General features: G+C 43.5%; 1 protein-coding gene across 1 annotated transcript; it reads left to right on the top strand.

Moving 5' to 3' along the window:
* The first annotated feature begins 230 nt into the window (after window positions 1-230).
* On the top strand, window positions 231-13,940 carry mmp2 (matrix metallopeptidase 2). The gene is made up of 13 exons (XM_035627805.2): window positions 231-471; window positions 668-894; window positions 1,926-2,074; window positions 2,669-2,797; window positions 3,516-3,689; window positions 4,349-4,522; window positions 5,300-5,473; window positions 6,057-6,212; window positions 6,328-6,454; window positions 10,165-10,301; window positions 10,772-10,931; window positions 11,224-11,333; window positions 12,747-13,940. The coding sequence occupies exons 1-13, from the start codon at window positions 316-318 to the stop codon at window positions 12,848-12,850; spliced, it is 1,977 nt and encodes a 658-aa protein (XP_035483698.1). The 5' UTR covers window positions 231-315; the 3' UTR covers window positions 12,851-13,940.
* Window positions 13,941-15,109: the final 1,169 nt, after the last annotated feature.

Raw genomic sequence — 15,109 nt, 5'->3', positions numbered from 1 at the left:
GAGAGAGAGAGAGAGAGAGACAGAGGGAGAGAGAGAGAGAGAGACATAGAGAGAGGGAGAGAGAGAGAGAGAGACATAGAGAGAGGGAGAGAGAGAGAGAGAGACATAGAGAGAGGGAGAGAGAGAGGGAGAGAGAGAGGGGAGAGAGAGAGAGAGACATAGAGAGAGGGAGAGAGAGAGAGAGACATAGAGAGAGGGAGAGAGAGAGAGAGAGAGAGAGGGGGGGGGGGGGAGCAGCAGAGGCACCGCAGCTTGAGCCGCAGGAAGGATCACAACCCGGAGTGAACACACTCGAGCCATCGTTGACCTGGGAAAATGGGTCTAACGACGGTGTTCAGTCGTCGTCGGTTGGTTCTCAAATTGTTTCTGGTTCAGTTCATCGTCCTCCAGGCGACCTATGCTGCCCCCTCGCCGATTATCAAGTTCCCCGGAGACGACACAATCCCCAAAACAGACAAAGAAGTGGCTCTGGTGAGTTTATTGGTTGTTTTTCCTAAAAAAAAAAAAAAACTCCAAGTGGGTCAGTCAGTTTTGTGAATTAACTGATTTGCCAGGGAATGCTTTCTATAGCCCATGGCATTTATTTATGTACCTATTCCTATGTAGTTCACTTATTCAACAGAAATACTGTTAACCATAACCCTTTTCATACGCGTCTCCCCCTCAGCACTATCTGAACAAGTTTTATGGATGCCCGGAAGACAGATGTAACCTCGTGGTGCTCAAGGACACGCTGAAGAAAATGCAAAAGTTCTTCTCCCTGCAAGAGACCGGAGACATCGATGCCCAAACTGTTGAGACCATGAAAAAGCCCCGCTGCGGCGTCCCAGATGTGGCCAATTACAACTTCTTCCACAGGAAGCCCAAGTGGCAGAAGAAAGACATCACCTACAGGTCAGGGAAATAACAGGGCCGGTCTTTCTGCAGAGGCTCTGTGACTGTCCTGTACGTTTAAGTGTTCAAGTGACCTCCTGCGAGGGGCCATTTCATGGTGGGAGTGGGTCCCAGTTTCCTTCCGAATCTGAATTACTGCGCTCCGTCGCGGAGGTTTTAACTGCGTGGTTCGTAAAATGAGGCAATAACATGACAAACGGGACCCAGCACCCTGTACTGTAGGGGAATCTCATGTGCCACATCAGGACATGATATATTATATCACAGAGAGGTCAAATAACGTTGACCCCACTCGGCATGCTGTGCATAAATCGAACCATAAATGTGGAGGAATGACGATGTTTCTTAGATCAAGTCGGTCACACCACCATCATCTCGTCTCAATCTGACTGCCAGGGCGGAGTTTGACGAGTGCACAAAAGTAGAAATCCAAGGCCAGAGCCTGTTTGTCTTCGAGACATGACCACAGCTTGGCCCCGCCTGACCCCCCCGCCCTCCCCCATACTCCGGTCCACCCCACCCCCATCCACACAGCCGTGTAGCGCTTGCATTTTGTGTCTTGCGAACTCCAGCATTCCTACACAGTGTGTGTCAGGCCCTTTTTGTTTTTTGCCCCGTTTGAGGTTTACAACAATGTGGAATGGGTTCATTTATATCAACGGTTTTTGTGTGGCCTGATCATTCCAGCCCGTCTGCCCCGTGTGTTTGCAGGCACGACTGCGAGCCAAAGACAACAACAACTTAGAGATCATAGAACGCCTTTTTGGAGAAGGGACTGTTTCGACAGGCACAGAACAGAGTTTGTGGCCGAACATTGTTTCAGGAAGTATTTTGCCCGCATGACTCATTTGCTGTTGTCTGGCTTTGGCTGGATTCTTTTCCATGATCTTAAGGAAAGAAAAAGACCAATTGATACGTATACGTACATTTCAAAATGTGACACTGACCGAGGATCCTGATCACATTCGCATTGTTTGTCTTATGTTTTCGAATCGCTTGCCTTGAATGAAACGCTCTGCTCTACCCCGCAGAATTCTGGGATACTCTCTTGATTTGGACGAGGAGGTCATAAACGATGCCTTCTTCAGAGCCTTCAAAGTGTGGAGCGACGTCACCCCGCTGTCATTCACCCGCATCATGGACGGAGAGGCTGACATCATGGTTAACTTTGGCCGCAATGGTATGCCACGTGGACAGACGAGAGAGTGTAGCGAGAAGTGCAGCGAGACAAGCACGAACCCGCAACTCAGATCTTCACGTCTCCCACAACCAACTTATGATTGAGTAAAGTTGCCCAACCACTTTCAGGAGGAGCATTGTCCCAAAGTTTAGAAACAGTTGAACTGAAGTTCACCGCCTTGTTGACAAATGGTGAAGGAGCAGTAATTACTTTGATTATCACAGTGACTCCACACTCCGTATAATATAACCAGCAACACTTTAGGTAGATGAGAATTATGGTCGTTATAATAACATCACTCAGTCTGGGCCATAGCTGACGCCGCTGTCCGGAAAGAATTCAGCAGTTGTAGATAAACACTTTGAAAAAAGTATAAAAGTAGTAAGAAATATTTGATGTTTTAATATACACACAAATGTCACAACTTCTTTAACCTTTTTTTGGTTTAATTTCCTATTAAAAGCATCTTCCCTTGCGTTTTACTGGCTCACGTCGTAGCTTAAAGCAGTAGCAGTTGATGGGCGATGGACAAAAAAAAGAAAATGGCTTCTGATTTTTCTCTTGATTCGTTAACATCCACGATGTCGTCGACAGAGCACGGAGACGGTTACCCCTTTGACGGCAAAGACGGCCTCCTGGCTCACGCCTTCGCTCCGGGGCCAGGAATCGGCGGTGACTCCCACTTTGATGATGATGAGCAGTGGACCCTGGGCGAGGGCCAAGGTAACGGAGAAACACTACTGTATTGGCAAAACGTGAATCTATTGCGAAACGCTCCACTGTTTGTCCACTAGTGCACTACAATTTGAATCAGTTTGCCAAGAGATAGATTAGAGTTCACCATTTTATTCTCGACAAATGAAAGGAACCTCCAAAGTAGCAGCTCTAGTACATATCAGTTGAGATGACAGGGCACCAGCTTCAACATTGAGCACACAAATCTCACTTTGTTTTAATTGTCTTAACTCTCAGTTTTCTGGCACTCAGTATGAATAATCTCAGCCATCTGGAGGCTGAAGAGAAAAAGAAAAAAAAATATCTACCCCTTGCATTTATTTATATTTGCACATTGACCCAGATAGTTTCATGCACTTCCCATTATTCAGAATTCAGATCCTCTTGTCTGAAGCTATCACACCGATTGGAATGAACTTGTTTGGTACATCAAAGCTTTATACCATTATTGCTTATTGCTTATACAGAACCTTGCTATTGAACTGGACATTTTTGGAGAGCTTGCTCTCTGAACGTTTTTCAAATAACCACTTGTTTCCATTTGGTTCCCAACAGTATCAAAGTTAACTTGCAAAACGTTCTACTTGCTTGAGTGGGTCTCATGCTGAACTCCCATGTTCTCCTTTATAGGCATGACAGCAATGCAGCATATTAAGGAATTATTATATCATTGATAAGCTTTGGCATGATCCTTCTCCTTTCACAGTGGTGAAGGCAAAGTTCGGTAATGCTGACGGGGAGTTTTGCAGGTTCCCCTTCCTGTTCATGGGCACTGAGTACGACAGCTGTACGCCCCAGGGCCGTGACGACGGCTTCCTGTGGTGCTCCACCACCTACAACTTTGATGAAGACGGCAAATACGGATTCTGCCCTCATGAATGTAAGTCTGTCATGGGGTGCACCTTTATTTTTGACATATCATACGGCATCCACTGTACATAATATGGCATCGCAGTGTTCCTTAACATTTCTTAACAACTATGTGTCCACATTGCTGTGCACCCTTGTGGCCCCACTTGACCTCAGCAGCATTGCCCTACTTGCACGTTAACAGAACCACAGAACCACAAAGTAGTTCAGAATCAGTGTTTCCCACAGAGGCAGAGCAATGCTTCATATCAGATTAATGCCATATGCAAAGCTGCTCTGCTGATTTTGGACAGAGAGAAAGTAGGTTGGACCGTGTGCCAGGAAACTGTTGTGTTTTTTTGTTCGGAGTGGAGTATGGAATATTTCTTTTCCAAGTTACTGCCCCACTTTAGAAGACTGGGCTTTGTCAAACATTTTGTTTATCGGTGTTGCGTTGCTGTCCATGGTACTACCATGATCACATGCCCATAACAACAAACTGCCAGGGTACACATGTTGTAAGTTGTTTCATATGATGGGAACACAAGCCGCCTGGAGCCGCCTGTTACGTTAAGCTGTTCTATTGATGTAAAAAAAAAAAAAAGGTCAATTGTCCTCGCTTTCTTAATTATGGTTGTTGGTTTGTGGTTGTAACTGAAGCTTATTCTTCGTTTACCTTTTGTTCTGCAGTGCTATTCACCATGGCTGGCAACGCAGAGGGCTCTCCATGCAAGTTCCCCTTCACCTTTCAGGGGGACAAGTATGACGGATGCACCACTCAGGGCAGGGACGACGGTTACCGCTGGTGTGCCACTACTGAGGACTATGACCGTGACAAAACCTTCGGGTTCTGCCCTGAAACGGGTAGGTGGTGCCATACACCGACTTCTGTTACTGCATATCCGACTGGGCTCATCACATAAGAGGACACTTCTTCTCAAATAGTGCTTGGGTGTGTGTGGGTGTTTACACTGTTGTCAGTTTATGTGTCCTGTTCATGTGTTTTTTCAAAAGCAAATAGTGCATTTTCCTCTGTGTATATCTTGATGTGCATTGCATGGTGCCCTGTCATGTGCTAGGTCCTCAGGAATCCACCAGTCGGGCTTTTTTAGTCTTGCTTGTGGTCTGCCGAATGCCTACGAAAGTATTTTAATGTGCAGCGGCAGGGCTTATTTTCCATTCTGTCAGTGGGACCGGTTTTAGGGCTGAAGCAGTGAAGTAAGAAGTGAGTAAGACAGAGAGGTACAGCCACTGGGGCTTTCCTCTGGTTCTAATTGACTGGGAATGTAGCTTTGTTGTAGGGCCTTGTGCGATAGCTTGTGCTGAATAAGAAATGTTTCTCTGTTTATAACAGCGCAAAAACCATCTTGCCAAATTGAGAATGATCTCTCTGAGAGAAAATCAATTTGGGCTGGTGGTACTTGGTGTTCTGCCCAGGTATTGATGTTGTGTGCCGGCTGCCTTCATTATGTTCTTCTCAATCATCTGCGCTGATTTCACAGTATGATTACACAGACCAAATTGCTCTGGAAATGAAAACGTTGGCAAATGAATGAGCTTATAAGACAGTGAGGTGAACTGAGGTCACTGCACATTTCACTTTGACTTTTTCAGTTTGACTTTTGTCGTTCCTGCCTCCAGCCTTGTCAACAGTTGGAGGAAACGCAGAGGGAAGCCCCTGTGTCTTCCCCTTCACCTTCCTGGGAGACACATACGAGGCCTGCACCGCATCTGGACGCAGTGACGGCAAGATGTGGTGCGCAAGCACCAAAAGCTATGATGATGACCGCAAATGGGGTTTCTGTCCTGACCAAGGTATGAAGGCATGGACCAGTAGTATTTGTGGACAGTTCTTGCTGTAGTTGTGGGATTAGCAGCCACCTTGATTTGCCACAAAGGACAAAGGAACGAGTGCCAGACAATTTATTTACAAAAAACTATGTATTAGTTACCCAGACTGTCCGTCAGAAAAAAAAAAATCTTGTTTATTGCCAAGTAGGTCTTAAATACAATTTGCTTTGGTATTTTGGTGCATAACAAAACAAATTTAAAAAAAAACTAATAAGCACTTTTAGTACAAGGAGAAGAACAGCAATGAAAAACCACATAATAACATTAAATATGTAAAAATAAAAATTTGATGAAAATATCTGAAAGCATGTGCAAGTGGAAACAGCGCAATCTCTCACTGACGGTAACAACTGCACAGGTTATGCTTGAGAACAAGTGCAAGTGATCCACATGGTGAATGTAATGTTTAATGAGGGAATTTAGGTTGTATATTTGTTTAAGTGTTTAAAGATTCATTCATAATCCTTATTCACTCAGACTTGTGTCAACCTTCAAATGAAGATCGTTCTTTTCGGGTTTTTTTGATCATTGTGTCACACCTTTTCAGGCTACAGTTTGTTCCTGGTGGCAGCTCATGAGTTCGGCCATGCCCTTGGCTTGGAGCACTCTCAGGACCCCGGAGCACTGATGGCCCCGATTTACACCTTCACCAAAGACTTCCGACTCTCTCACGATGACATCTCAGGCATCCAGGAGCTCTATGGTGAGATGAAATGACATGTGTGCCTAATGCAAGAACAACAAACTGCACTATGTTATATGTAATATGTCTAATTAATACATTAAAAAACGAAATATGCTGGTATATCTCTTAACAGGTGGGTCCACAGACAAGCCGCTGTCTCCGACTCAGGGTCCAGTCACTCCAATGGACATCTGTAAGGAGCCAGTTATCTTTGACGCTGTTGCACAAATCCGAGGAGAGACCTTCTTCTTCAAGGACAGGTAATCACCTCAAACAGGAGGTCCTAATATTGTTTTGGTGCATATGCCACGAGGAGCACTAACAGGCAAGCCGTCCAAAGTCAATGCTCTTGATCATGATGTTTGAATGTGCTCGCCGCAATGTTTCCATTAGCTCCATGTTTGACTTTCTCGAAAACTTGCAACACTGCCAGAGTCTGGCAGAATATCCCCTCTGTGATCTATGGGAAGAAAACAAACAAAACCCAATAGCCTACTTGCGGCTTTATGACTTGGGCAAGTGAAATCAGGCAGCCTACACAAGTTGGATTTCATAATATTCTTCCCCACAAACCCCCCCCCCCCCCCCATTTGATATAAGGTATCCTGTCAATTATTGTTTCTCATATTGCAGTCTTGTACCACTTAAAGCTTGTGGTTTAGATGCTTGTTCTGTGATGTGACAATTAGTAAGAGGGAAAAACAAACTATTTGTCTACGCATGCAGTGACAACCAAAATAGTCATCAGCCATAAACACAGTCTACAGTCATCTCCTCCGCTGGCACCAGTGAACCCAAAGTGGAGTAAGGTTACAGTGTGTATACTGGCTGACCCTCGTGCAGTGCAGCGGTCTTTGTGAGTCAGTGCATTTCCCCATATATATGGGGGAACATTTTCAACAACAGCTGAAGTTTGTTACAGTCAAATTCTCCTGAGGGAACAATGTGGGGAAATGTGACTGATAGAAAACACAAATAGCATACTTGGTTGGTTATGATGTGTTAATGCTTCGAAATGCTCTGCGCAATATTGACTCCTTGCCATTTCAAGGTTAGTTGAGCTGTATATCTGCCATGGCCATTTTGGAAAATCATCCTAAAAAAATAGGTGAGCAGACGTCTGTACCAAAGAGTGTACTCTTTCATTTTGCCTGCTCCTAAACCCCCTAAGAACCTGGACTTAGGGAAACAAGCCACAGACCTGCTCACAGTTCCTGCTTTTCACCTTGCCGTGGATCTCTTCCGCACATTTGCAGTGATCGACAGAGCAGCACATGGGCTCACAGTGTGCTCTGTGGACCATGAAACTTTGGCTCTGTTGCTGGAAATCCAACCGGTCTGAAGCTGTATTCTCTCAAAAGCATCAGACCAAGTCACAACTGTGAAAAAAGACAGATAAACATACCTGATCATCAACTGTGCTGTTCTATGATTTTCAACTATGCCATCCAGATACTTTTGAGGTACCAATAGAAGTGAAAATCATTATGTACCCGATGTTCTTGTTGAAAGATGGGACTATGCTACTATATTTATCTTCAACTTGGCCTATTTCAGCAGATGTTCATACTTGATTGCAATGGTTTGCTCAGCAGCTCACTGTCTAACAACCATTGTTGTTAACACTAGTGTTCAACCATAAGGTGTTGCACTATATATTTTCAAGCAACTATTAATTTGACATGGCTTGAATTTCAGTTATTAGTGAAAATGTGTCAATTCATGAGAAAACTATGAGCCACTCATCTGAAGGCAAGGGAGAGAACTTAAGCACAGAGTCCGCTCAAGGCACAGAAATGAATGTACAGTATAGTATCACTCTAGTAAAGTTTCAGTATTGACCTGCTGTTCTGACCTTTCCTCTCCCTTTCCCGCTCTGGTACCAACTAAGCTTTTTAGCATCAGAAGAAAGAGCGTTGCCCCCTGGGCTCCAGGGCTAATGCTCACTAGACCCTTCCGTTGTACAAATTGGACTCCCCCTTTTTCTCCTGGCTCAGCAATATTTATGATGTAGGACAAATCTTGACATGATGCAATGAGCAATGCTTGTAGCCCTCCCCGAGCTCAGCATTAGAGTGTGTCTGTCTGTCTGGAGGCTTAAGGGGAAGCCAATTATAAAGTCTGTCTCGTAGAACTTTGGCCAACCTACTAATTAGGTTTCTTGTGTATTTATGACTGTAATTTTGCAGAACAAATATTCTCAGAGGTAACACATGCTCATGTGCTTGTATCCTAACATGCAGCCACAGCCAAAGGCTGTTTGCAATGTACAGCATTTCCTATGGATTCCAGTCCTGGTTGATCTAGAAACAAACATGGTTATGATGTTTAAAGAAATTGCAGTTTGATCCCACAACACAACACAACACTTATTCAGCAGCCACTTTGTTAGAAAAAGATCAGAAGAGCAACTAGTGAATTATTTTACAACAACCAAACAAACTAGCATTGTTTTAATAAAGAAGTCAGTCGAGACTTATACACAATCTGAATCTGTACATGATGCAAGTGTAATTCCTCACAAATGCAAGAAAGTTGACTACCCTGCTTAGAAGTTGTAAAGCCGCTGATAAAAACTGACAATGACAATTGTTTGACATTACATTTCCTGGGACTGCTTGCTATTCCTTGGGCTGGTGAACACAGAGCAGAATGCAACTAAGGATCACAGGCGAACAGACAAATGACTGGGCAGGTACAGAGCTGGAGAAGCAGAAAAGAGACAGAGAGGATTGACGGCTCAAAAGCTGGGTTGACTAGTGAAATTGTTCCGAAGGGTGTCACCCAAGGCAGGACCTCTCTGGAGGTCCAACAGAAGGCGGATGATAAAGGCATGGTCTCTCCAGAGGCAGAATAGTTGGGAAGGCTGGTTCTCCCTGGAGGGTACAGCAGGGGAGGCTGGGTCTCAGTGAAAGCTGGCAGGTCCACAGACTACAGATCAGGCTTGAGCAAAAGAGACGGTGCTGGCCCAACTGCAGAATGGAGAACAGGCGGGATATCCAGAGCTGGCGCTGGCTGGACTGCTGACTAGGGATCAGGTGAAGATGTCAGCCTGACCATTGACTGAGTGACCCCTCATGCAGGAGCAGAGTGGATGACCTGGGGCTTATGCTTGGGCTAGCTTCTGAAAACCTGAGGCTCAGGCATGGATTTGCTTCTGGAAATGTGCGGCTGAGGCTTGGGCTGGCTGCTGGTATGGCTGGGCAACTTGCTGTCAGAGGAGCAGGTCAGCTGAGTCACGGGAACCATGATGTTCATTAGCAGTAGTTTACTGTGGCTCTAACGGTGCAAAGATGGTGGACAGTTAACAGTGAAGCTGTTATCAATATCAAATTTCAACTAAATGGCATACATTGATTGTTTCCTTGTGAATCACGCATAGATGGGAAATCTGACTCTCTTTATTGAAGAGATAAAGCCCTCGGGATATTATTGGTACATGGCCTAAACTTAGCAAACTGATCGACAAGAACGCAGCTAAAATAGATGATTGGTTCAGATTGGAATATGTCCCTCGTTAATCCTCACATAAACAAAACTTGTATGTGGTGATGTATGTATGCAATCCATGTTTAAGTTTCGTCTTCATTTTCTCATTATCACAACTTATCTTTGAAATCTGTAGATGGTTTTCTTTTAAAAAATAGGTCAGTGGAAAAGAGTTTGGGAAGCTGCCGTTGTTGTGCAGCTGCGAATTGGAAATCCGGGCAAGATGGGTCTTGTTCCGCTGGCGTCGGCAGCCCTAGTCCTAACGAGAACCAGATGCTCATGAATCAGGCCATTGTGGCTGGCTCAGCCAGTGAAGCACTTGCACTAACCCCCAACTCCACTCGCTCACCGACACATGCACACACTGTTACTCTCTCCACCTCATCCTCAACCCCCTCTGCTCCTCTTTCACGCTCACTCACATTTCATCCTCAGCTCATCTACCTTATGATCGCTCACCCACTCATTATGTATCTGCCAGGTTCTTGTTCAGGTCGGTCAACTTCAGAAGCAAGCCCAGCGGCCCTATGCTAGTGGCCACCTACTGGCCTGACCTGCCTGCCAAGATAGACGCTGCCTATGAAAACCCAATGGAGGAAAAAACAGTCTTCTTCTCAGGTATGCTGGAGAAGACGAGCAACAGCTGATTTAAAGCTTGCCCAAAGTTGGTGTCTTATTACATAAACTGTGCAACCTCATCCCTGTGGCTCTGTGGTGATCAGAGAAACACACATTTCCATGAGTATTAAAGGAGGTTTCTCTACTTATTCACCATTTGGATGCTTTACCCTTAACAGTTAGGCGTTTCTATGAACTGAAATATTAGGAAACAGGAATGTTGGCACTCTTGTGTGCACTCTTGGGACTCTGTATTAGTGGTTTATGATGCATTGTTGCATCGTATTAAAATGGCAATATTACTGAATACTAATGAGGTTTTTGTAATAGATCTCAAGACATTAGCAGCACAGCTGGTTTGGCTATAGGGGGAAACTGTGTTTTTAAAATATACTTTCCAACAGTACAGCATGTCTTCAGTGTTATTTTAGCAACTATTCTACTTTTCTAATAAAAAAAATGTCTCCTAGGCGATGAAATGTGGGTCTACAAAGCAGATGCGTTGGAGAGAGGTTACCCCAAGAAGCTCTCCAGCCTTGACCTTCCCACAGACCTGGCCCAAATCGACGCTGCCTTCAACTTTAGGAAGAACAGCAAGACGTATCTTTTTGCTGGGGACAAATTCTGGAGGTGAGGACTCAAACTAATGCAAACCATTTGTGAGCATATAACCCTTGTCTGACACACCCTAGCTTCATCACCTCATTTTCCAGTCCTGGGTTACGCCTGGATCAAGTTTGTGAACTAAAAGCACTGTTGACCACAACAGCTGTGTTACCCTTGCACAACACGGAATTTCATGCTGTTGTCGACTAACTGTTTTATCTCCATGGGAGTATGAGCGGTGAGTTTGTGTTTGTGTATGTGAGGAAACTCTAATGTACTCATCAAATGATCTACTTTTACTGTTTTGTGTGTACAGATATGATGAAAGTACCAAGACAATGGACGCTGGCTTCCCCAAACTCATTGCTGACTCCTGGAATGGGATCCCAGATGGCATTGACTCTGCCTTCACTCTTAATGGCATTGGTAAAAGAATATATATATTTTTACATAATCTGTGAATGAAGATGCTCTGTATGATTTGAAGTAGGAAACTCTTGCCAGAAGCTAGCAGCAAAAGTTGCTAACATGCTCACATGACAATGAGACATAGATGTTAATGGTTATCTGCCCCAAATGGTATTATTTTCAATCCTTCCAGTAGTTGAAGGATCCAGTACATTACCCAAAAAATAAACAAAAAGGTAAACCTCATGGTGGCGATAGAGAACAAGGCCGGAATTTATCAAAGTCATTAGGATTCATCCTCTCTGAACTTTGAACATCTGTTTGAAAATGGATGGCATGACGGACTGTTGGGCCACAGCCAACCCTCGAGCCATGTCACCAGCGACAGCCTCATTTTGTTATAATATGAAAAATGCAAACCTAAACTTACCTTTTATACCCCGAAACAAAAGCTACAGTGCATTTGTGTACTAATCGCAGGAGAGCAAATCAACAATGATCACTGTTCAGGTTCTGACCAATGATCAGAAGGCATCCTGGGCCCACATCTTTGGTTGAGTCTCTTAAGGCGAGAAAGGGTAAAGAGTTTTTTGCAGGTTGTTGTCCTCTGACTTGTACGCTGTGTGCTGGTTCCCTGCCGATTGGCTTTACCTACCTCTGGTAAGATTGCAGACAAATAAAGTTTACTCTAACAGCAAGTCTGGCTCTGGGCCTCTGTCTCGGCAACCCAGCCAGCAGTGATGATGCCTTCAAGCCAGAACTGAACTGTTTACAGGAACTGACTACACATAGAAAATACAGTGGCAGATGGGAAGTTAGGGAGTCATCTGTGGTCTGATGTTGATAGAACAAGATATGGTCAGTTGGAGAGCAACTGCTTTATACTGAATCTCTTACGGAAAAATTGAGTTTTCTGTGAGTGATGACACATGACAGTTTGCTTTCCTTGTTAGGGAGCAGGGCAACAAATCCAGTCAATGTTGGCGATTTGAGGCATGATACAGGGAAATTTCCTCCTAAGACTGTTACTGTCGGCCATGTATCCTTAGGGTTAGAGATATTATGTAGATTTTTCTGCTTGTGGCAAGCAGCCAGGGATTTTTCCATTACTGCTCTCTGAACATAAACACAGTACAGCGAGCGTCACATTGCCCCTTCCCCACACGGTGAACAAACACATTTATATAAAGAAAGTCTGTTCCCCTCCACAGAGGTGCCTCTGTAAGGTGGCTGATTGACATAATTAGGAGAGAGCTCGCCCGAGGCCTGATTGAAACTGTCTGCTGATCTATATGCTTTGGATTTTTTTGCTGTTATTAGAAGATACTATATTTTTTTCTCTTGTTTACGCAAACAGATTTCATGCAGTGGATGATTAACTTGAGAACATATTCTGAACACGGTCTCGCATTGCGCTTGTCTTTTCAACAGATTACAGCTACTTCTTCAAAGGCAACCACTATTTCAAACTGGAAGACAGCAGCTTGAAGATCGTCAAGCTGGGAGAAATCACAAAGGACTGGCTCGGGTGTTGAGTGTCTCAAAACATTTCTCGCAAGTTGCTAATTCCCGTAATGATGTCTGGCCTCATGAGGACATTGGCATATTATCATACACAGCTTGAGGTCGCTGCAGTGCACACTGTTGTAAGTTTTTTTATCCTGGCAACTGTGCACGCTCTTGTGGGAGACGTGTCCCTTCCAACCTGTATAACCAGCCTCCAGCTTTGTAGCAAGGCACCTCACCTTCTACACAGGCTCAACATAGGCAACTGGATATTACTGTGTGATATTGACATTGTATTTGTTATGCTGATGCAGATTTATTTCAATATGTACCCCGTCTTATTGTTTTATATTTTTTGTTGTTTGTTTTTTAAAACTCAGACATCAGGTATGTCCACACTGCATTGAACGCAGTGCTATACTTTGCTGTGAGATGCTACCGTATTAATGCAAATTTGATTTCGAAAGGCTGTTTTACACCAAATGTTGGCTTAGAATGATTTCTATGTCCAGGGTACTAAGTGCAGTTTTATAAATGTATCAGTTTTGATCGATTAACTTTTTTCACTGTTGAGCAATACATTTGAAAAAAAAAAATGAATTTGCACAATGTGTCTGACCGAAGATGGTGCTTTAGAGATTGCTTTTGCATATAGTCCTAAATATATATATATGTATACACAACTTGTATTCAGTGTAACTATGTCTGATGTGACTATAGTATGGTCTGAGTGTCAGAAAGTAGGTTATGCAGGCACACATTACTCTTAATTTGGTTTAGCACTTTTTTATAGGACTATACATGGGAACTAAACAACGTGGAGACCAAATAATCGTCATGGCAACTCCATGTTGCATGTCCCTTTACTCATGGTACAGACAGATCAAAGGCACAGGTTGCCTCTAGAGGCTGTATAGATTTGCTGCATGATGGAATCATGACAAGAGTACCGCAGTAGTATTGTTTAATTACATTTTTTTACATTTTTTTTTTTTTTACATTTTCTTTAACGTTTCTTACCTTGGTTTTAGCAAAAAAACAAAACAAAAATGGTGTTTTCTGATGTTTTAAATGCTTTTGCACTTTGTTACTGTCATCAATAAAGATGAAAGATGGTCATTATAATGTGGATCAGTGATTAACAGAAGAGGATCTTAATATACTGTGCAATGCTGTGGGTTGACACAATTACAGACCTTCAATCCCATAGCCAACGTCCACACTAGCCCATGTTGAACTAGAATGGCACCTAGTAGAGCGCATACCTCCACCAAGGCCCAACAGTCCCCTTGTGAAATCCCTCGTAAACCACTAGGTCTGGTGTTGGATCCCCACTAAATTGCACACACTCATTGAAATCGGTCTCCAAAACATACTTGATTTTCTTTTCATCAAGATTCATGCATTATTCCCTGGGAAACAGATCCCCGATTAGCACCTTTGTCCAGGACATGGTGAAAACATAACCTCCTTAGTGGAGGAAATTCCAGTTCTTCAAACCCAACCCCAACTGAAGTCTGATTGATATTCACTAAAAGAATATTGGGTCCAGAGTTTAACAAAAAGCAATAAACAACAAAAATTCAGTTCAAATAATTTTGTTTGTCAATTTCTTTGAATTCAGTTCTTTGTAATGCCAGATGAATGAATGAAATCTATGTATAGGATATTAGAATATTGTCAGAGTTACCTCTGGGCTGTGGATTTTCTTGTTCGCCCATGATATTAGAGCCTGGGCAAAGTTTCCTGCTTCGCTGAGGTCCAGGATTGTTTGAAGACCACCAGCGTGATGAAGAGGAGTAGATTGTGTTTTACTCAATAACCAAGGACTTTACTGCTTCTGCTCCTGCTTCTGCTGCTACTGCTGCTGTTGCAACTGACACGCTGCAAGACAGACTTTGTTTTCTCCAGTGGTACACCTCCATAATGATTTGTAGTTGTCTATATTTAAAGTAAGATGGATGGGTTACCAAAGTGGATTTGGAGATTTCATTGGTAGAACAAGGGGGTGTGACTTATTACATTACTGTAAAAAGGAGTGCTCCAAACAGTTTGAGGGGAGGCTCAGTTCATGAAAATGAAAGATATTAAAGACATTAGTCACCTTAGTTATGAAAGGATGATAGAATTGCTTTTGCGATTTGCTTAAAAAGATAGATCAGATATACACTACACAACTTCCCCCGAGTCACAAATTAATAATGCTTTAGGACAAAACTGTTTTTTTAGCATTAGGTGTAGTCTGAGGTCAAACAGCAATATGGATTCTGTGGGATCAAATAATAATG

This window comes from Scophthalmus maximus, chromosome 4 (genome assembly GCF_022379125.1).
Source record: "Scophthalmus maximus strain ysfricsl-2021 chromosome 4, ASM2237912v1, whole genome shotgun sequence".
NCBI classification, from domain to species: Eukaryota; Metazoa; Chordata; class Actinopteri; order Pleuronectiformes; family Scophthalmidae; genus Scophthalmus; species Scophthalmus maximus.
The sequence above is the reverse complement of the archived record's forward strand: the minus strand, read 5'-3'. Positions and strand labels throughout refer to the sequence as shown.